Genomic DNA, 22,922 nt, shown 5'->3' with positions numbered 1-22,922 from the left:
GGTGTGGGAGAGAGTAGATTAGAATAATTCAATGAAGCCACCAACACGATCACTAATCAACACAGGCATAAAATCAGGAAATTTGAACTGCCAATAATGTCAGGCTGGTCATTATGATTTTTTGTGATGGAATTATACAAAGATTGGGTTGGGGAGAAGGGGGGGCGGGGGGAGGGAGAGTAGATTAGAATAACTCGATGAAGCCACCAACACGACCACTAATCAACACAGGCACAAAATCAGGAAATTTGAACTGCCAATAATGTTCATTCATTGGTGTAAAATCATTGAGTACAGCCCTTATGCATAAGCTCAAAAACTAACTTTCCTCATTCCTGAATTCCTATCACATAAGGAGTTGAAATAAACTGATTCCTATCAGTACATACTCAAACTATCATACTTTTTAGGCAGCTACAGAGACGCAAGGAAAAGCCCAAAAATTAACCCAGGGAGCAGCTGGGCCAAATGTTTTCCCAAGCATGCAAATAAATACTGAGCGAGCTAGCTGGCCCTCTTTGCTTCTTCACCTTAGATAACAAAAAGTGTCCGCCCCTTACTTTGCCAAACTACGATGAAGGAATTACAGAAGATTGAGCTCTAAACCTCAGCTTCTACCATAATCAAACAACCCCGCTAATTAACAAGGACCATAGCAGAAAATATGAATACATCAACCAAAACTACTGGCTGTTTAGAAGCAGACATAGTGAAGCTCAGGGTTATTCATGAGGCATGACCGAGCTTACAAGTGCTACACCAATCAAGAAATAAGATAGTATCCATCACTAGTACTCCTTGTACAAATCGTCATTAACTCTCAACTTATCAAAGGAACTCCAAATGAAGTCCATAATATGTTGGAGGAATGAATCTGGACCTATTTGTGCCATCAGTCTTATGGCATGCATTTTCCTTTACAAAACGTCCTGACCAATCTGCTAGTCTAGTTTAGCTTAGCCGAAACAATGTGAGTTAGAAACTGAACATAAACTTATACTTGACCAGAAATTAAGTTACATGCGGAGGTGCTTCTTGTGGCACCAACTTATACGAAACGGATTCCATTTCACATTACAATTTTTTTTTTTTTTTTTTGGGGGGTTTGGGGGAGGGGGGTGTTTACTACAAATGTTAAAGGTCAATTAAACGCTTTTGATCTTGAAAGCGACATATCCACCACATTTGTGTTCAAGTTATACACTATCAACTTATCAAGTAGACCATTCCCACAAGGAATGAGTAGATCCATTTAACCAAAACCAAATGCCATATTGGGTTCACGGCTTACCTTGGGAAGGTAGGAGCATAACCGAGTGTGAGCCTCAGAACCTGGCACAAGAGAGAAATTGAGGAATGCGGATAGAACAGGTGCCTTAAGCTTCCGTCTCAATGCTATTGTGAGGCGAACGGCCCGCACGATCCGCCGGACCTCCCTAGCATAAGAGCCTGTCTCGATAAGTAACGCTATCTCCTTCAAAACTGTAATTTTTCACGAAACAAATAACTCAGAAATTGAATTGAATAATTGGAGAACATCAACAACAAATAATTAAGGAAACTAGGGTTTTATATCTTCTCTTACGCTGCAAAGTCGACGGAACAGTAGATGAAGCAGAATTCACAGGAGCATGAAGCTCTTTCATCTCCACATCTTGCGTCATCCTGCAGAAACTACACATATGTAACGGAAAATACAAAAAAAAAACGAAGAGAGAACTATACGAGTTTAGGAATTATAGAGAGAGAATCAAAGGCAATTCACCTCGATTATCTGGAGAATAACTTGAACTAAAACTCGTACGGATCTACGCGATCCGGAGTTGATGAACTAGGGTTCCCAAGTCCCAACCTTTGAAGACTTTGGTATCCTTTTCTTCTTTCTCTGCAAGCTGGAAGTAAAGCAACAAAACGAAAAGACTGGGCGTGGTATAGACCCAGGTTCTATTAGGATGATCATAGACCCCGATCAAGAGCCGTGGATCTAACAAAATCTAATAATTGATTAGGTTGGATTCTTGGGTCCATCCTGATCCGGATCGGAATCGAACCTCCTTTAAACTGGTAATCGCAAAAAGGAATCGATTGGACTTGGTCTAAGAAAATTTTAGAATCGGACCCTCAGATTTGAAACCCAGCGATTTGATCCCAAAACCATCATTGTGACAGTTGGATAAGTCCCCTGGACGTATGGTCCTGTATTTGGTTTTTCTTTCTATTTTTTTTTTTTTCCAAAGATCACTCCTTGGCAAGCGAGCCCCGTTTGGATTTAATGTTGTATAACATAAAATTTTCAAAGATAAATTGAAGCAAAATAGAATGGAATTAATGAAATTATATAATGAGTTTAAATTTGGGGCCTAGTTTGTTATTGAAGGAAAATTAGATTTGTCACCAAGCAAATCAAATCAGGTTAAACTTTTTAGGACAAGTATTGAAATATATATCACGGTTTCTTATTCGCATGTCAATTTTCTAAGCAAATGGTAAAACAAGGAATTGAAAATTTTAAGACCATTAGAGGATGCACATGACTTGAGTGAAGTCGAAATACATGGGAGAGATAAAATAAGATGATAAGTGGTTGAATTTAAGACAGAAATTTGACACATTGCCTTTTACACAATTCCTTAAATATCTTGAATTTAAGACAGAAATTTGACACATTACCTTTTACACAGTTCCTTAAATATCCAATGGTCAAATTGTCAAATTTACGGCATCACTTGTGTCACAAAATTGCATGCACCCATTAAAAAGAGTCCATCCTCCACAACAGTGTAGGAAAGACACTTTTTTATCTTCTATTCGTTATGACATAAATGTTAACCAAAATCACCAATGAATCTCAATGATAGAAATTGGTAATTAAGGTAGGAAGGAGCTATAGAATAGATGGAAATGATTTCCTTTTATGTTTATGAATTGTTCACAACAGATTTCAACTGTTGTCCCATGGATACAAACTGAAACAAAGAAAAAGAAATTGGAATTTGCTACTTTGGACAAGTTGCTAAAACAAACAGGATAGGAACAACACATTCGTGTGGTAGGATCCATTCCCACACCTAATTCAAATTTTGCCACACGAAGGAGATAATTTTGCTATAATAACGGTTGGATAGAATAATTTTGCTATTATAACGGTTGGAAAGAGTTCATGGTCTGAATTAACCACGGTGCAACCTACGTTACTCAAAACCACTATTGTGCTCTTCTCCTTAGCCATGGATTTTCAAAGCTTGTTTTAACCACTTGTTTCAATTTGACATGAAAGTAAGCATACGAGGACACACCCAACTACAAAATATGCAGCCCATCTGAATAGCCACATGGCAGATGCTGGCATTTAAAGTCTGTAGTAGAAACAATGAGTTGTTCAAGCACCATTTTGAATTGACCAAATAGATATCAGTCAAAACGTTTAAACCACTTGAATAATTTCAATGTGTACTGTGATTAATGTCTTTCACCAGTAGCTCTCCGATTGATCTAACAAACAGGTAAACCCCCCTCCCTCTTAAAATGGGCTAAACAGGCCCCCAAAATGAGTACCAATATATACGCCTTTTGTTACACAAGGATATGTCCAGACTCCACCTACGATACATTGAAGCACCAAATTCGAGAAAGGAAAATTTAACAGTAAAACTACTGTTCAAACTCCCACTGAGTCCATAACTAAACAAAGCTATCTGCTGTCAGGAAATTTCACCTCGTAGGTCGGAATTGGCTGCATATAAATTCCAGAGAGAGAGAGGGAGAGAGAGAAAGAGCAATATTAGAAAGAGACTAGGAGGCTTGGGAAAAGCAATTAAATTTACATAGGAAACACTTACCATGAAGATAGCCTTGATCATCTTTCCAGCAAACCACCTACCATGGAGTGCATGCTGTGCACTCATCGCAGATTGTGTATTTTCAAAACGAAGGTATACAAACCCAGCAGTGGCCCTGCGACCAAAAAGCCAAGAGTTAGCTAAAGCATATTTGGCGTAACCAAGATAATCTTACACATGATCTTTCTAATGACATGACTAAATAGCATCATAACAAACCAAAGCTATAGTGCCCTGAAAACCTATTGCCATATAGCAAACTAATAATAATAAGGGGAACAGATCCACACACCAGGCCTTCTCACAAAATGCATGGGCTCCATATATGTAACTTTTTTACATATAATTTTAAAATGTGAGGTCCACATGGATTGATACCTTCTTCAGACCACTAATTTGCGGTAGTGTGCAGAACCCTTCCCACACTAGCAGCGTGGCAAAACCTCTTCCTAATAACAATAAGGTAGACAGAATGCTACCCGATAGCATGTACCTGTGGCAAGACGAAGCGACTAGGAAAAGACCATTGCCCCGGCGCTGAAGATGCTCCCACACATCCTCTCATTGGCCACGGGTAATAGTGTGTATATGCGCTATCGGGTAGCATTCTCTCACCCTAATAATAAGGGAAAAGTGCTTCCTCTGGGATAGTGTGGTTCATGCGCGCGTGCAAAGTCCAATGGAAGCGCACAATAAAGCATCCACAAAACATTTTCCCTTTCATGGGGAGCAGGCCAGTCATTTTGCACCCCCCATGTGTTTGGGCACCGGGGCCACTCCCCCACAGAAAAATTTCCCTAATAATAATAGGGAGAGAAAACCCAGCCAGTCTAGTGTCGCCTACGCCTAGACATAGGCGGCATGAAAAGACCACGCTGCCCCCCCATCCTGTGCATTGAAGATGCTCCCAAGCACCCTCCCATTGGCACCCCACACTGGAGTTGCCCACACTAGACTGGCAGGGTTCTTTCTCCCATATAAGGGCAAAGGACCTTGCGTGCCCGCAAGGCTCCTGCACTTGCACACGGGACAATGGGAGGTTGACAAGGGCATCCTGAATTTTTCGCGCCAGCACCAGTCTGGGCAGTTCCTACGCCAGACTGGCAGGGTTCTTTCTCCCTAATAATAATAATAATAAAAATAATAAGACAGGAGAGCTCCCCCTAAATTGAATTTAAACAATGGAGCAATAAAAACCATAATGCCAATGTTATGGCAAGATTTTCAGGCCAGACTAATGTGCTTTAATTGAGGAGTTGGGAGGATGCCCCTCAATGAGAGAGGACCGAAGTTTTTGTTTTATAAACAGAGGACTATGAAGTGGTTACCACATAGATCTAGAAACAAACAAGGCCACGTGAAAAAATGAAAAGTGATGAAATATTATTTCATATCAGGCATCAGATAGATGGTAGAGCACGTCTAATTGACTAATTACTTACTTGTCCACATAGATATGCTTCACCGGCCCAAACTTTGCACATTCCTCTTGAACATCTTCCTTTATGTCCAAATCAAAATCTGGTTCAGTCTGGCAAAGCATATTTCAGTAACATAAACAACAGCAGGCACATTGCAACATTAATGAGAAGAGAATAACTGAAAAAGGGTTCCCCAACCAACCTCCAACGTTGGATCAAACATGTTCTGCAGCAATAGACACTCGCTGGGTACACCAATATTATCAAGAGAAGTCAGTCCTGCAGCCGGAATTGAAAGACCTGTCCCCTGCAATCCAGCAAGTGCAGGAACAGATGGTTGTCCAAGTGGGGAAACAAGGGAGTTGACCACAGGAGCAGTACCAAGAACCGATGCTGTTGGTAAAGGGAGACCAGGGCCATTGACAACAGATGTGCCAAGTGAACCAGCAATACTGCAGATAAGAGATCAAGAGATAAGTACAGTGATATCAGACAGTGGGAAGCAATATTGCCAAATTGGACCAATACACAACTCAGAAACGGCTTTGAATCTGCCAACTCAGGTAAATCACTCAGGTGACTTGCCAAATTGTTTGATTCAGGGTTGATTCACGATTCTGGCCGTGTCTCAAAACAGAGTCAACTGAGCAGAAGTTAGCAGAACCCGGTTTCTATTTTAACATATTTAATGCTTTTTTGGGGGGCTCCTTTTCTTCTAAAATAAATCTGAACCCCTTTATACTAATCCCAAACATCACTTACATTATTTTAACTCTATAAGAGAGTTTTGAAGATTTGAGGAGTTTCTTCATCTCTAAACCCCGCTTTGAAGTAATCTTAATCTCTCTTTCAATACTTGGGGTTTTTAGTTATGATTGTCGCAATTTTTGTCTGCATCAGAGGAGGTCCAAAAACATTTTTTTCTGTTAGCAACTTATTGTGCTCAAGGAAAAAAATCCCTCTTTCCTCTCGACTTCTTCATGTCTTCTTGGTTTACGGTTTTAGATAGCAAAGATATGGTTTATGACTCTCTTTTTGGTATTTACGTATGACAAGATGACATTATGACCTACTGTAGTCAGTGGACTGTTGAACATTTGAGCTTTCAAACATAGCCTACGTATCAAATACACACCAACTATTTCCTTCTTACTTATTCAACCATTAATGATCTTCTATGCTTATACATTGGTGACACGTGAGTCTTAGTGATTTGTATTTAAGCCACTAATTTTGTGGCAACATAGGCAGTCATTGACTCAACATTACATTGTGATATAAAAAGTGCATGCATTGGATTAGATGGATTCACATTTATTTCATTTTTTTTTTTTTTCAAGTTTTTTGGAGAATCTGATTGATTCTTACGATTCAATTAGTAGAAACCCTCCTTATGATTCACAATTTGATTAGGTCTTGACAACATTGATGGGAAAAATACAGAAGCGCACACAAAAAGCATCAGAAACAGCAACACACCTTGAAGCAGTGCCACTCCGATCCAACTTCTGCATGAGAATAGCTCTAGAACGAGCGTTCAGAGACTGCAAGTTGAAGACAAGATTTATATCAGCAATGCCAAACAGTGAAGAAAACAATTTGCCAGTGTAGGCAATTATAAATACCTACAACAAAATTAAAGAAAACCATTTGACAATAAGAAGGTGCACATTAGATTTTCTATGCAAAGAAAATAGCTTTCATTTGATAGGGCCATGGGGGAGAAGACAGCAAACCTAAGAACACTATACACAGAGACTTGGATACGAAGTAAACAAAAGAGTGCTGATGTATTTTGTTCGCATCTTTACCAACAAAAAAAAAAATTATTGTGTTCGCATCAGGGGGTACAAGTTAAACGCAACGGACAAAATACAATCTGGAAAGATGAGGAAATAGATATAAATACATTTAAATATAAGGGCAGAAAGTTTTAGAATTTTTTTTTTTGGGTGGGGGGGGGGTGGGGGAGGGTTGTATAAACAGGAACATGAGGTGTATATGTATACGAGGGCAGAACAGGTAATACAAATTATTAAGTGAGCCTGTGCCCCTATCTTAGGTCTCCCTCCACAAAATTCTCTTTATTGTTCTCATCTCTCCTCTCATTCTGTCACGTATACTTCTACTTCTGCTGCTGCTGCTGCTTCACTTTCAAAATCTGGCAACCTTCTTACCCTGAACTCCCACACCCCACCACCCCCCCCCCCCCCCCCCCCCAAAAAAAGAGAGAAGAAAAACCCTCTTGGGCCAGTGGTTGTGCCTTACAAGAACCCTTTCAACATATTCCATTACCAAAATACTCAGTTTCGGAACAAATTGAGTCTAAATGTCTCTCGAAATTTACCATTCACTGAAATATTTTAGTTTTGGTAGAGGTTGAAATAAGAGCAAAATCCAAAATTTCAAACCTTGAATTCTGTTCTACTCACTTGAGAACAGCTGTGCCAGCCTGTCAGCCACATCTCAACAAAGAAAAAAAGAGACAGGTAATTTGCATGTGATCTTGCGATGTACATCACTGAGGTTCCAGACAAATGAGAATCTAACAAAAACATAAACCCATTTATAACCAGGTCACAAATCAAAATCTTTACTATGAAGTCCCAGCAGCGTCTAAGGCTTCGTTTGGTTGCAAGGGGAATTACAGGGAAGGGAAGTGAAAATTTACAAACCTAAAAGTGAAGCTTTAATCATTACCCCATGTGACTAACTCAAAAGCATTCCATATTGGTTATTAATTTTCACTCTACTTTGCATCCAAATCCCTTTGGTATAAAAAGTAAAATAAAAATTACATGTAAAATGTAATATTACTAAATATGATAAGAAATTTTAAGTAGTTTATACAATTCAATGACATGATGATACAAAATTTACATTTTTTAGGTTCGAAATTTTCCACTTCCCTTTACTTCCCCTACCAAACGTAGCCTAAGTGAAGTTAATAGAAACAGTGAGCAAGTGCACCTGCATAATTTTTCAACAGATTCAAAGCTTAATTTCCACATTTCCATAACATAAATTAATCAAAATACAGATCAACAAGTTGGACAAAGAACAAAACACTTGTCAGACAATGTAGATGGCATTTTGTGAACAGTAATTACTCATGGGAGGACCTTCCAAAATGAATATTTACATCAGCAAACACTTTCTGATCCAACGCCCACAGTTTTTTTTATATCATAGCTTATTGCACATCAAACTTCATTTATGTAAGAAAATTTTATTAGAGTGGAACAAAATACAGATTGCAATTTCTTATCCTCACTTATGCAACCAAAAGAACATATGCAACCAAGATGTTCTAACATAATAAATTATACACTACTAGAAAAATCGGAATGTGCAAACCTCAAAATGCTCAAATAATTAACATCCACCAAGCAAAGACAAATAAATAGACCATGATATTTGGTAATTCAGCCAGACATACTAAAACAAAGGAGGAATTTGTTTCCTGCACGTTGAAACAGAACTAGATTCTCCAAAAGTGTGCCACAGCACCCATCAAAGCCTCAAGACTAATTGTGAAGAGAATACAGAAAATAAAGAATCAAAGATAGCAAATGAGTTTGGTATCATAAATCTGTGACCAATATAGAAGGATTACTAACCAAGCCTCCACCATCATCGTCGTCAAAATCACCAGCATTAGCCCCAATGTCTTGCATTCCAGCTTGATCAGTAACAGCAGATACCTAAAAGACAGAAGAGGGTATATGGTCAAGATGTAAGAGGATGCCTTCATCCTCGCAACCTAGTATCTATTTCGTCTCTTGATTAGTAATCTTAGCTTTGCTTAAAAATTTTAAATAAAGATTAGATGCAATTGTAAGACTTTTATTGCGAATTTTCTTTACCAATTATAAAAATAAATATTACAGCAGGTCACCTTGATTATCCGACCAGCAATATCAAGTTGTCCATTTAAGCTTTGTGCAGCTCTGGCATCTTCAAGTCGTGCAAACTGCAACAGTGTACCTTTTACACATTAGCCCATTGATCAAAATGAGAAGAAACAAACTCCTTCAGACTGATATACTAACCTGGACAAACCCATAACCTTTGCAATGTCCAGTCTCTGGGTCAAGGGGCAATTGAACCAGCTCCACAGGACCAAATGGTTCAAAAACCTAGTACATTCAGCTAAAAAATCAATTAATCCAGTTCACCAGAAACTTGAAGAAACCAATAAATAGAATGAGAACAAGTTCTTATTGCAAAAGTCCAGAGAACTTTTTATGCCAAAAGTTGAGTATTAAATAATAATCCTAATGAAAAAAAATATGTCCACCACTGCAGTGGACCTAAGAGCCACAAAGTTGCCATCTACCTTAGTAGTTAGTACCTTTTTAAAGCACCAGAGCCAAATGAAACAAAGTGTTAGTTTAATGCGCAATTTTACGAGGGGTCTAGGATATACAAAAGGCTTCATGTGAGAAGTGCCTCTACTTTGACTCACTACAAGGAGTTTTTTTTTCTCTCCTGACAAAAAAAAAAAATTGGAAGAGAGCATAACAAGTGTTGGGAATACCACACTCCACATTGGTTTTGATGATAACAAACGAGTGAGTATCCTAATGATTATCTGCCAAGTGTCATGTGAAAGACCAATGAACATATTGTCTAACCTCAAGACGAGAGCATGAAGCCACAGTTGTCACGGCGCCAAGGCGAACCAAGGCGGTGGAGGGTTGTCTAAGCGCTTAGGCAAGAAGGCACACGCCTTGAGGCGAACAAGGCAACCAATTGTTATTTTTCATTTTTCCTATTTTCTAACATTATTTAGTAAGCTATATATACCTTGTATCATAAAAAATCAAGATTAAGCAACATCAAGTCATTAAAAATATACATTTATCCATATTAAATCATAAAAAATTAACATTAAGTCATATTAAGTTATAAAAAATCAAAATTTAGAGAAATGCTCTGGTTCTATAATAAGTTTGACTGGTCAAATGATATTATTTTTACATAAGACTTTTTGTATCAGTTATAATATAAAACCAACTTTCCAACAAGTCTAAGATTACTTAAATCTAAGTTGTAATGACAAAGTTATGATCCGGTCAAACTTATTTTTAAGTGCGCGAATACTGTTAAAATCGCCTGAATGAAAATAATTTTATGGATATCAAAATAAAAAATTATTTTACCGGACTTTTGGTTTTTAGCAATGTTTTAACATGATAGAATTTATAAAATTTTCATAATTGAGAAAAACTCCAGCATTTAAAAGTTGAAAATCGCCCCTATAACCAAAATCCAGTTTTTCTTCTTGGACTGGGGAATTGACTTTTTATCCTTTTGGAATTTGATTTTTAAACTATTTTTATTGAATTCAAATAGGGGGTATTTTCTTATTTATGAATAATATCTTTTACTTAAATGATATTTGGCATAAATAAGTGCCAAAACACAAGACAGCATGTAGTCTAGGCCCCAGGCAAACAGCCTGAACGCCTAGGCAACGCCTTGACAACTATGCATGAAGCCATAGAAGAGCTCTATGTACCTCTACAAGAATCAAGCACAGATGAAGGTCACAAAAGAAGAAATTGAAGACTTGAAGAGATTGAAGACGTGAAGACGTGAAGACTTCTAGATTAGGTTGTAATAAAACACACTGTACGCACTACACTCATAATGCATGCATATGTTAGAATGGCTCCAGGAGGAACCTATGACAAAGGACCTTAAGTGTGTTGACCATGTCAATACCTCTAGACCAGACTTCAAGGGTATTTTAGTCGTTCAAATTAACATAGTCAAGAAATGGACTTAACTAGAAAAATGTGGACAATCGAGTTGTGAGACCACCACAACTTGAATCAAGCCATTTGGACCTCTCATGAAAAAGATATGGCATGTTGAATAACTGCCAGACAGTTAAAACACAAAACAGAGGTCTACCGGTATTTTAGTCATTCAAATTAACATAGTTAAGAAATGGACTTAACTAGAAAAATGTGGATAATCGAGTTGTGACCACCACCACAACTTGAATCAAGCCATTTGGACCTCTCATGAAAAAGATATGGCAAATTGAATAACTGCCAGACAGTTAAAACACAAAACAGAGGTCAACCGGTAACTACCGCCAGGATCCAATAACTACCGGTAGAGCTCTGTGAACAGAGAACAAATCAGACATAAACCAACAGAGGCCATCTGGTAACTGTCGGATGCCTTCCGAAAATCTATCTGGCTAACCGGATTGCTTCCAGATGATTCCAACCAATGTCCAATGGCTAGTTTTTTAAATTATAACGGATCTTTCTGTCCAACGGTCACCTAATCAGGTAATTACCAGTAGAGTGAAATTTTCCCGTTAAGGCTTATTTCCTTCCCAAAATTGGTGATTCTCCTACCCAAATTAGAACTAATCCTCACCAATATGAATACCCCACTAATAGCTTTAGTAATTAACAATTAAGTGAGCATTAGCAATCATTATCAAAAGTCGTTCAGTGAGAATTATGTCTTATTTTATTGAGTTCAATCACTGTGGTCAAACCTTACTCTCAAGAACTCAAAGTTGAGTGGAAGTCTCCATTACTATCTCATATGCAAAGGAAGACCATTAAAGGTGCATGCTCATAATCTTCATTTCATACTCATTGCACACACCACACGAGGTACCTCGAAAAACTTTATTCCACTTTACTTTTTCATTTACACTTGTCTAGACTGTACTTAGGCTAGTGTAGGATTCTCTTGTCCTTATAAGAGTGTAAGGTGTCTCTCCACCTTAAAGGGGATTCTAAAGGTGCCTCCCTACCTGCAAAGGAGATTGGACAGATTCTCTTATCCTTGAAAATTCTATAAAGGTTTTCCTCCCTATCTACTGTACTGACAGGGAAATGCTAGTGGGATACTTTACAAAAGGATCTTAAAGAGAGAGGACTAGACTCAGGTTAAGTCGAACCGCTATAAATCTTAGTCTTGTGTGGTTGTGAATTTTATTTATTCCGCATTTCATATTTTGCAATCACACTTGGGATACGTAATTCGAAAATATTTAAATTCCCATTAGCATAACCTATTCACCCCCCTTCTAGGTTATTTCAACAAGGACCTATTATGCCAATTCTCTGATTCAGACACATCAAGATTGATTTATCCAGCATTCATGCCCCAAAATCTCAAGCAAATTGAGATAGTCATGAATTTAAATCTCTCTAGACTTAAATAAAAATTTAAAGATTTGCAGGAAAAACATAGAATGTTGTCTCTCCTTTGCTGAGCAAGGGACTAGGCAAGGAATCTAGTGTTATGGATATCTCTTCAGGAAAGAGTTAGGATATAAATTGTGGAATTGCAAGGGCCAAAAAATGCAGAGGTGTTGTCACTCAAAAGCTCCCTCAGTATATTGCAACCTGCCGCAAATCAGAGAGATTTCAGCAACCTGCATAATTACTAACCAAGGTCACTGAATGCTATGGTAGTAAAAAACTGTATGATTGAAGTTTCATTGAAATTGTAATAACTGTAAAGCCATATAGGTAACTAAAAAGTAGTATGATTGGAAAGTGAAAACCATATTGCACACAATTTATAGAAAACAGTCTCACACCAGCTGATTACAACAAGGTACAAAATATGCATAGACAATTTCCCTTCGTTGATGCCAAAAGTTCGGGCAAGGCTGGAGGTAATGTGAAGAAAATCATTCGGAGATAATATTCCCTCAGACCCAAATTTGACCAGCCTTTTTCCTTCCATTTTCTCCATCCAAGTAGTCAATCGATTGTACAGATCAAGTGATGAAACATAAATTACAATAGCCCAACCATTGGCTACCATATTTCAAGATCTTGAAAATAAGCTGAAAGTAAATGCATCTCCACTCAATAAAATTTGGACAATTTAATGCATCTCCCCTCGTTAAAATTTGAAATTTTCAAAGAGGAAAACACGGGGGGATGGAGGCGGTAGATAAAATAAAAGAGTGGTGAAATAAACAAATAATACTCGGGCCTAGATAAAAGTTTGCGTTTTTACATGGCAAAACCCCAATACAGGCTTAATAAAGGAAGACCAAAAACCACATTCCAATCAAATTCATGACAAAACCATACTAAATCTGCCCTTGTAGGGGCTAGCAGGTCGCATTGGCAAAGACAAGCCATAATAACAAAAATGAAACTGGATCAAAAATATAGTTCAGAGGCAAATTTTCTAAAAATAACTCAAAACGTATTTTGGAGTTTTGACCATAATACATGGAGCCCGGTGATTGAAATAGCAGTTAAATCATTCACAATTTAAGGATCAATAACTACACAAGACAAATGTAAAAGGAAAAATATAATATTAACTTTACAACAGCTACAATAAGTGCCAAAGCCACCTTTCTCTAACCTATGAACATCAATTTCTGTCCAGTTTGAAACGGTATGTACTCACCTGACGAAGTTGATCCTCTGTGATGTTGAAATGCAGATTGCCAACGTATAACCTTCTAGCACCTCCTGAATATGGTCCAATAGCACCCCCTGGCCCTCCAACTGCAGCTGTATTTGACTGAACCAGATTTTTCTCCGCCTCTGAAGGTTTAACCATCACTGGTTGACCGAGAAGTGGCTGACCAGAAAGTGCTATTGCCATCGGGACTGACATTGCATCATAAAATTCAATATACCTGTCAAACTCAATAAATAAAGATCTCTTAGGTGACTAAAGACATGAAAGGACTGGTCAATTAGCTTGTACAGAGTTGAAAAACAAAACAGAAATTATTTTTGAGTCCGGTAAGTATGCTACACATAATCCCAGGTAACCCAACAAAAGGCTAGCCTCAAGGCATAATGTGGCACCTAACACTTTTGCTCATCAAGTTATTTCGCTGAAGGCTTCATCTTTTCCACATGAAGAAAGGCAGAACATGAAAATTTTCCAACAAAACATCATTTCCCATATTTATTTCGGTGCATGTAAGATATAATACAGTGCACTCAATTCAGGTGTAAAAGAAAATGTTTGAGGTCAGGCACAAAAGAAAATATTGCATTCCTGTCCTCAGTAGACCACTGCCAGGCCAAAATGGTAACCTCATCCCCATCCCTACATCAGAGACAAATGAGGATTGCACGTTGCAAAGCACTGCTGGAGGGATCCAGGGAGGGAGGGAGAGATGATCATGAAGTAGTGCCATTGGCAGAAGACAGCTGCAGCTATCCAGCATTGCAGTGTAAGATATTAAGGGACAGCATTCAAAGATATTTCTCTCTCATTGCAGTGTAAGAGATGTGGCTTCAGAGATAAGCTGGATGACAGCATTGCAGTAGTCTCTCTCTCAGTTCAGAAGCAACATCTATTACCCAGTAATCCCAAATAAATTTCTTGACGTGTGTGATTCTTAAACATGGCCAATCTAAGTTTCTGACCCCATCAGATTTTTCACATAAACGTGAAGTTACAAGACAATTCACCAACAGTCAGAAATCCTAGGTTTAACTTAAAAGAATGAAATCCAACAATGCCATTCTCCATTTGAGAGAGTTTAGGAATAGACCAAGCTCTAGACTCAGCACACAACCATTCTCCAGACAAAGACCAGGCCCCTCACATGGATGTTTTCCAACCAATTCCGCAAGGCACAAACATTCTAAATTTTTTGAAGTTACAAGACAATTCACCAACCGTCAGAGAAATCCTGGGTTTCACTTCAAATAGAGAAATCCAACAACACCATTCTCCATTGGAAAGTTTAGGAATAGACTAAGCTGTAGACTCGCCTTTACCAAGACAAAGACCAGACCCCTCACATGGAAGTTCTCCACCCTATTATGCAGGGCACAAACATTCTAAAAATTTTTCGTCATCAAAATTTTACAAAGCTTACTTAATTTTTTTGCTTTTACGCTGAAATAAATGGAACTCAAGTGTAAAATACGCACCAATCTGAAATTTTAAATTTGATGGCCATCTACACATCTTCTATGGTAACACAAACTTGCACAGTAAAAATGTTATTCAGAATGAGACATTCAGAAGCTTCATGTTAAGAAGGAAGAAGAAAATTACCCTAATGGCCCAATCCTTTGGAATAGAAAAACAAATCAAAAACTCCAAGTTAAGATGGAAAAATAAAATTACCCTACACCCTTGGAACGTCATGAATAGTGATCACACACACACACCCTTCTTAAGTTCTACACAGATTCCTACACTTCATGTCAAAGAACGAAGAAGAAAATTACCCCACTCCCTTTGAACGTCTTGAATTGCGATCCATTATAAGCCGTACATCGCGCACCTGAAGATAGTATATAATGTTGTTAATAAGATAGCAGCAGAAGAAATATGCTAACATTTTCAAAAGGTTCAACTTACAAACGATGATCCCCTGACAAGAAACTTTAATAGTTTATATTATTGCACCATTAGAGGCAGCCTATATGATTGCCTGTCACGTTTTAAGTGCATCATTAACTCAACAAATACAACCAAAATAATACTACAACAACAATCATTGCATTTCACTCCATGGGACGCAAAGGATGAATACAGTAAGAAGCACAAATATCTTAATGACACACTAAAATATTTTTGAACAACATAACACAAGAAGTAAAAAATATGATGGCAATATCAGATGCAAATCTGAGTACCATTTTCAAGACACAAACTTGATCTGAAAACCACAAGAGTATAAGATCTACTTTACTATTATGATAATTAGGTTCCAATTTCTTCATGCTTCCTAAATTTGTTACTTGTTCCTATCACTAATTAACCGTGCAATAGCCCAAGCATTTCAAGGGACAGGGATATCCTCCAAGATTCTTTGATTGCTCTGTCTCTCTCAAATTGTACTAAGATGTAAATACTTTTTTGTTTAAGAGAAAAATTAAGAGGAATTGACAAGGTCATAACAAGTAGTTTTGGTCAAAAGGAAAAAATTCCAATCTCCTAAATATCTGATATTCCCAAACATTCCGAACTCTCCCCAACTGTTTAGACATCCTGACTCCTCACCGTACTCCAACTCACAAAAGCAACACTTCCAATGTTCCTACTCCACAACAGATGGAATGTAGATCTAGAGGATACTAGATCAACCGATACAATGGCTGACAATAAAAGGGTAATAAACACTATAGTGATACTCAATGAGGATGCCAATGTAAATTTTTGCTCTGCTTTCTGGTCCATAGTTTCCTTGATTTGTTTTATAAATAAGATTTATAACCTTTCATTTAAGAAAGTCAAATATAAGAACATTTTTATAGAGCATTAAATGATGTAGCAAAAGATGAAATCCAATTTCCAATCATAAACTAACCTTGCCAGCCCTTGAAAAGAATTCATAAACATCTTTTTCATCTGCCTTCAAACAAATCTGCCATGGTGGTTGAAACATCAGTCAAAAACAGCCAAAATCACATGTAAGAAATTAGCATGAAAAGACCAACCATGGCACAAAAGGGAGAAGGGGATGAGAGTACCTGATAAGCAAATACAGTCCTCTGATCTCGTTCTGGATCAGCCTCAGGCTCTGTTTCCTCCTTTTTCTCTTTATATCGTCTGCAAGGGAATAAAAACCTCAAATATCAACCTGGCCTGATGAGTGACTGGCCCAATATTATCAAACAAACCATGCTCATCACAACAAATCAAGCAGACAAGACCATTCATAGAAAAGTAGGGTGATATGTTTGATTGCTCCTGCAAACAAACGTGCATTTAATGTGATAAGAATGTCAGATATATATATATATATGAACATTAGAAGTACTGAAATTGCAGCAAATTTCTTTCTTCGACATGGTTTCAGAGATCAGATCCATGTAATAACTTCCTGTAGGAAACTACAATAAGTTAACATGACACCACATGTAAGAAGAGACAAAGAAGATAAAGTCGTAATGAGACAAATAAAGATCAAGAAAAGGTTACAATTTGTGATTGGAGAATCTTGTAGAAGGTCGTAATCTAACTTCAAGCAATGGATTGGTGAAAGACATGTTACTCCGTCCATGTAACAAATAAAGACTAAATTGTTCAGTACGGAAGACACATTATGGGTTGTGTCAACCAGAAAATCTAAATGGTGAATGGTCACACACTCACACTTTTAATTTATTTATCAAATTTTCTTATAATTTATAAAGCCTTTTATTTGTATTTTTTCAGGGGTATAGGATGAATAACAAGATAAAGGAGCAACCTTAGGGTGCAGGGGCAATTCCCAAGTCTTTGCTAACAGTAGAAGTGAAATCACCTTGAATGAAGTAGTTGTACAGCAAGCCGCCAAATAGAATCATGTCAATATTTACCTCGAACATATAACTACGGAAATACGCAAAACACTATAAATAAATGAATAAAGAAAGCTCCATCTGCCAGCAGAAAATTAGCATATGGACTATGGAGGGTCATTACAATAGTACTTCCATGGCACTGTTATGAGAGAAGAAACTTGTGAGTCTATTTTTTCTTTCTATAAGACTAGATGTTGTGGTCGTAGTTGTTGTTGTTGTTGTTCTATAAGACTAAATGTGCAACAACATGATGACCAAACTGGTAACAACATATATATCCCACTCTGCTCACAGAACTGTACTAAATTCATTCACCAACTGTATCAGTCCACCTCTCTGCCTGCCTTGATCTGAGAAAAGAAAAAAAAATTATTTGTATATAAATATATATAGGCATCTCCCCCACTCCAGTCAGCTGTCTTAAAGTATACATAGAAAGAAACTACAAACATGGTAGATGAACCGGCAGAGTTCATAAAAGACAAAACTTGGCAAAGAACACATTAGTTATTTGCTGTCTTAAGAGTTGCATCTTGCAGCATTTTTTTTAAGGAGATCATAAGGACTGAAAGTGAGATTGGAAAGCAGAAGTTTCTCTCCTGATGAATAAGAAAATTATAAAAAATGAAAATATGCATACAAGGAATGGCAAAGTGGATGCCAGGAACCTACAGTCGTAAGAGCCCAAGAGGCCCATAAAGGGGTATAAATTCAAGGAACTCGGTATTAGTTGCAGCTAGAACTTGGGACTCAAATATTAAGAGAGCCTATACGCAATGAAACTTAACCTCAAGGAAAGGACATTTGCTGGAAAGTACCACCCCACAAGCCTAATCCTGACTCCCATTAAAAAAAAAAAAAAAAAACCCTAATCCTCACGATGGACAATCATCAAAAGAAGTAATAAATAATTAAAAATAGATTATCCTGTAAAATCTTATGGCAGATCTGGCCGCCGACTGAACACCAATTTTCCTCACAAGCATCAGAAGATGAAGTGCTTCTGTTAAGCAGAGCCGATTACTCCCTCACCAGCATTTTCTGCAACAGAACAAATATAATTAAGCCATTTTTCTCTAAGGTTGAGGATAATGAAAATCATAACATTGACGTCACCAATCCTCATCAAAAACGCAACTGGAAACTACCCATTCTTGCAAATGCAAGCTTCTCAACGGATCCCAAAAAGTCTACAAAGAAGAAACTTTGGAGATCCATGACCTGAGTTTCTGACCCTGGCTCACTTGCCAGATCGACCATCTGAAGATTTCCCTAGCATATCTGCGAGTTTCAAAATCTAATGTTCAATAGTCAGAAATTCCAATACTGACAGGAAGCACAAGTAGCTAGATGATACTTGAGCACCAGTGGTGCCAAAATGAACGTAAGAATCCATTAAAAAGAAGGCAAAAATCATGAAAAGTACTCTAGAAAACAGAATGAGTAAACAAATTTTTGTTGGGAGCACTCAGTTTTCAAGATAACCTTAACCAGGATTGTATCAATACCTAATGATTCCTTTGAAAGATCTGATCATCTTGGGCTAGACACAGAATTAATGGCAATATCCAAGGACAATAGGACATTATGCAATAACAAAGCTTTTCAGGTGCGTCAACCACCAAAATAAAAAGGGGGGGGGGGGGAAGAAATATGCAGATTTTTGCACCAGTCAAGTTTGCAAATGCAACACCAGAATATTCATTCAGATACCAGCCCCAGTCCATCAATCAGAAACTTTTTAACACATGCACATTTTCAATCCAGGTACCACCCAAGAGCCTGTTAATACGCAGAATGCATCCTAAACAAGACACAGTTTGCAAAACATCATTGCCCCCTACAGTGAGAAAAAATAGCACTCAGTTCTCAATGATATGATCATCTAAGTCCCAACCACTGGAATCAAACATTCGCATTTTCTCTTTTTCATCTCTCCTTTCTTCATCCATCTTCTAGTCTTTCTAATCTGAAGGTTTCTACCTACCAGGAATACAAACATTTAATTCAAAAAGAAAGGAGAGCCGCCTTTGGCTCAGATTCAAACCGAGTTTGCATATTCTATCTCTTACAACCATCACTCTTTTGTATTGGTTTGAATAGCAAACAATGTTCTCGAACGTGATTGCATTTAGATAACCAATCAATGTGGAGACAACCATGCCTGAGCAGAAATTGGATAAAAGATAATGTTTGTCACAAGCAGAGGCAAAGCCAAATCTTCATTCTGCACCTGAAATGTCAAGCCTAATACATAATATACATTATTCTGTATGTATATTCAATATAAAATACTAGGTAAGTAAATTCAAGTGTACAGCACAATGAATTGAATTCAATACAGTTACACACTCACAAGCACAACCAAAAATAAGAGCACAGGAATCTACCATGTGGCAGACCCATCAACAATCAATTTTAGTAGAAAACTGTAACTTCCAAGACATCTTTTTTTATTTAAATTGTAAGAAAATCTTTCAAGTCTTACCTAAAAACTAAACATTGAGATTACCTGAATATGGAACATATAGGTCAAGAACTTCAAGGTAGATTTATATTACATTAAGACAGTTACTTTCTGCATTCATACAAATTAGATGTAGCATGAGAGAACTTTAGATAACACCAAGTGAAGAAATCTAAGACCGTGCAAAATCACATCAAAAGAATCACCGTTCCATGATTTGATAAGAGAATTAATGTACTAGTAGTACAGTAATACATAAGGAAAAAAGAGAATATAGTGTGGTACTGAATTGAAGGTTCAATCAGTACCAAATAACAAGACCTTTATATCAAAGAAAAAACCAGGTTCGGGTTGAAAATAGGTGGTCAAAAGGGGCTGAAATAGAGATCGAGTTTAGTAATAAGTAAGGAAAAGACTTGCTGAAAATCTGGACCATTTGTGACAGTCAGATCAGCAAATATAAGTAAATATAATCACAAAAGGGCTGGGGATCTAAAACTATAAAAGTCAGTAAACAGATTCTACAAACATCTTTAAGAAGTGATTTAAATAATGAAATCAGATCTGAAATATATGAGAAACAGATCCGGAGAACAATACACAAAGCAGCAACATAAAACCAATATCCGATTTCCAGAAACAGGTATGAAATAGCAAAGAAATCAACTCAGGACAGAAATAGGAGAAATCGCATAGCATCCACAGGACAAAATGACCTGGAATTTGGGTAGAGTAGCCCTCCAGGAAGGTGCAACTGTGTTAAGGCTCAAGTCAAAAGGAGGGGGAATTCTGATGGTTGGATACGGCTGGACAGAATTTCTTGGAGAACAAGTTATTCAAGTTCTACAGAGAACAAGAGTTAGAAACAAGGAATTTTCAGAGATTGATCTTATTTGTCAATGGTGAAAAGAATGAATTAACAATCAACAAAAGACATAGAGTATCAATAGCACAGGAGCACGAACAATAGTCGGTGTCTATCCACCCGGGTTTCACACCACAAGGTGTCAATTGGATCACACACCTTCAGTCCTTCCCTTGATCACACAAAATGACAAAAGGTTTCTCCATGGAAGAAGAAGCAGCAGCGGCAGAGGCAAAGGCAGAGGCAGAGGCAGCGTTAGCATTTGTTTTTCAAAATCGTGGGCTATTATCGAAGGGAAATAGAACAAAATAAAAACAAGCTAGAGACCCATTAGGAAAGTCCCAAATTGGAAATATCCCCAATCAATTCTAACATGGATTACAAGACAGAATCAGATCTAGCTGATGTGGACTCCACTAACTCATTACTCGTCCAGGAAACAGACAAACAACTTAAATTGAACCAAAACTTAAACAGGATCATGGTTCAACCAACTCGAACCAACATTAAAACAAAACCAAGGTTCAAAAACTTGTTTCACCGTTTCAGTCAATCTGAAATACCAAAATTTCGCGTATTTTTTCAAATTTTTTTCACTTGGCCTTTATTTCTTTCGGGGGTCGGGGGGGTCTAATGGCCGAAATGAGCAAAATTTCGGCAAAACAGTGCTGATTCTGGGTTCCAACTCCTGTTTCGTCTCAGACATATCGAAATTACAAATTTCAGAGAGTTTTCGAACGATGACTAAAACTAAGTAAAATATAAACAGCAACCCCCAACAAAACAATCCACAGTTTGGCTGCCTTGGCCTTCTTCCTACGTGAGAGGTGATGTAAGACTAGGATTGACAAAGCGACCTAATCCCAATGCTGCAGAATACTCTCAGAGAACACACCAAAATCAAGCACAACAAAAATATAATAACAAATCATATCAAATAATGAAAATAGATCAAGGGTCAGGATATCAATCTCAGAATTATGGTTTTCTGGGATCAAATCAGGAACAGCTATGAAAGGCTAGTTTAGATGCTGAAATAGGGTTAGTAACAATACGGAAATGTCTGAACACCAAAGAAATCAGAAGCAAACTGATCCATGCTATCAATTTCAGTCTCAAGTCTGAAAACAGGGTAACAGTCACTACAGGACAGAAATAGGGAGATATTAAATAACTTAAAATCAGGTGGTCCAATAGGGCTGAAATTTTGGTGAGTCTCACAATAGGGGATATGCATCTTTGATCCAAACTTGAGCCTTATCAAATGTCTGATCTGTCCAGGAGGGAGAAGGATTGGAGAACAAGAAATTTTGGAATTTCTGGGCAGGACTGAGAAATGACCAGTTTCAGTTACCTGCGATAGATTGAGGTTGAAGTTGCCGGTCTTGAGCACCTTATACAGCAAAAAAAGAGAAAATAATAAAGGAGAAAGAACCCCTCAGGCTTCACACCGCAGAGGATCAGTTGGATCAAACACCAACTCCACTAGATTTGATCAAACACGAAGCCATTCTTAGCAAGGAGAAGCAGAAGCAGCAGCAGCAGCAGCAGCAGCAATAGCAACAGCAGACACCATTGTTTTAATTCTTCAAATCATTGGCTTCTATGGACCCCTTCATTATATTTATAGCGGTAATGGGGAAAGGAATTACATCCTAATAGCAGGTTTCAGAAAATGAAACGAAATATTCTCCTAGTACAATAGTTTCTAAAAACTAAAAAATGAAACTAACAAATAATGACTGGACTCAACTAATAACTTGACTCCTAAGAGAACAAATATAACTTTCGGCGAGGGAGAGCTCTCTCTCTTTCTTGATCTGCCCACTGGAGGGAATGGGATTTCATTCCCAAGACTGCCTCGTCTGTGTAACCCCCCCCCCGACTGCTTGAAGATGCGTGCATGATACGATAAAGGGTCCCTGAGAGGAACCAATGAAAAGACCGGTCCACACGAAGATCGGCACTCTAGGCCTTCTTGAAAAGCAGCCCGCAAAAGGGAAATCCATGGAGATGGCAGACTCACCAATCAGGCACACTTTGAGGCTGACT

General features: G+C 37.8%; 2 protein-coding genes across 2 annotated transcripts in view; both read right to left on the bottom strand.

Moving 5' to 3' along the window:
- LOC122083896 (probable 26S proteasome non-ATPase regulatory subunit 3) overlaps nt 1-1,923 on the bottom strand; it is a 7,760-nt gene extending 5,837 nt beyond the window's left edge. The window contains exons 1-3 of the mRNA XM_042651827.1: nt 1,766-1,923; nt 1,586-1,665; nt 1,292-1,482 (exon numbers count right to left, since the gene is read on the bottom strand). Coding sequence (XP_042507761.1) covers nt 1,292-1,482; nt 1,586-1,664 — 270 coding nt within the window. The 5' untranslated portion in view covers nt 1,665; nt 1,766-1,923. The remainder of the gene's footprint in view (nt 1-1,291; nt 1,483-1,585; nt 1,666-1,765) is intronic.
- A 1,452-nt stretch (nt 1,924-3,375) lies between these two features.
- Nucleotides 3,376-22,922, bottom strand: part of LOC122084500 (RNA-binding protein 39-like) — a 29,875-nt gene continuing 10,328 nt past the window's right edge. Inside the window, exons 3-14 of the mRNA XM_042652786.1 lie at nt 16,723-16,801; nt 16,560-16,616; nt 15,475-15,530; nt 13,679-13,913; nt 9,313-9,399; nt 9,159-9,233; nt 8,881-8,964; nt 6,740-6,804; nt 5,463-5,712; nt 5,282-5,370; nt 3,840-3,954; nt 3,376-3,733 (exon numbers count right to left, since the gene is read on the bottom strand). Of these exons, the coding sequence (XP_042508720.1) occupies nt 3,692-3,733; nt 3,840-3,954; nt 5,282-5,370; nt 5,463-5,712; nt 6,740-6,804; nt 8,881-8,964; nt 9,159-9,233; nt 9,313-9,399; nt 13,679-13,913; nt 15,475-15,530; nt 16,560-16,616; nt 16,723-16,801 (1,234 nt within the window). The 3' untranslated portion in view covers nt 3,376-3,691. The remainder of the gene's footprint in view (nt 3,734-3,839; nt 3,955-5,281; nt 5,371-5,462; nt 5,713-6,739; nt 6,805-8,880; nt 8,965-9,158; nt 9,234-9,312; nt 9,400-13,678; nt 13,914-15,474; nt 15,531-16,559; nt 16,617-16,722; nt 16,802-22,922) is intronic.

Source organism: Macadamia integrifolia, chromosome 7 (genome assembly GCF_013358625.1).
Source record: "Macadamia integrifolia cultivar HAES 741 chromosome 7, SCU_Mint_v3, whole genome shotgun sequence".
NCBI classification, from domain to species: Eukaryota; Viridiplantae; Streptophyta; class Magnoliopsida; order Proteales; family Proteaceae; genus Macadamia; species Macadamia integrifolia.
The sequence above is the reverse complement of the archived record's forward strand: the minus strand, read 5'-3'. Positions and strand labels throughout refer to the sequence as shown.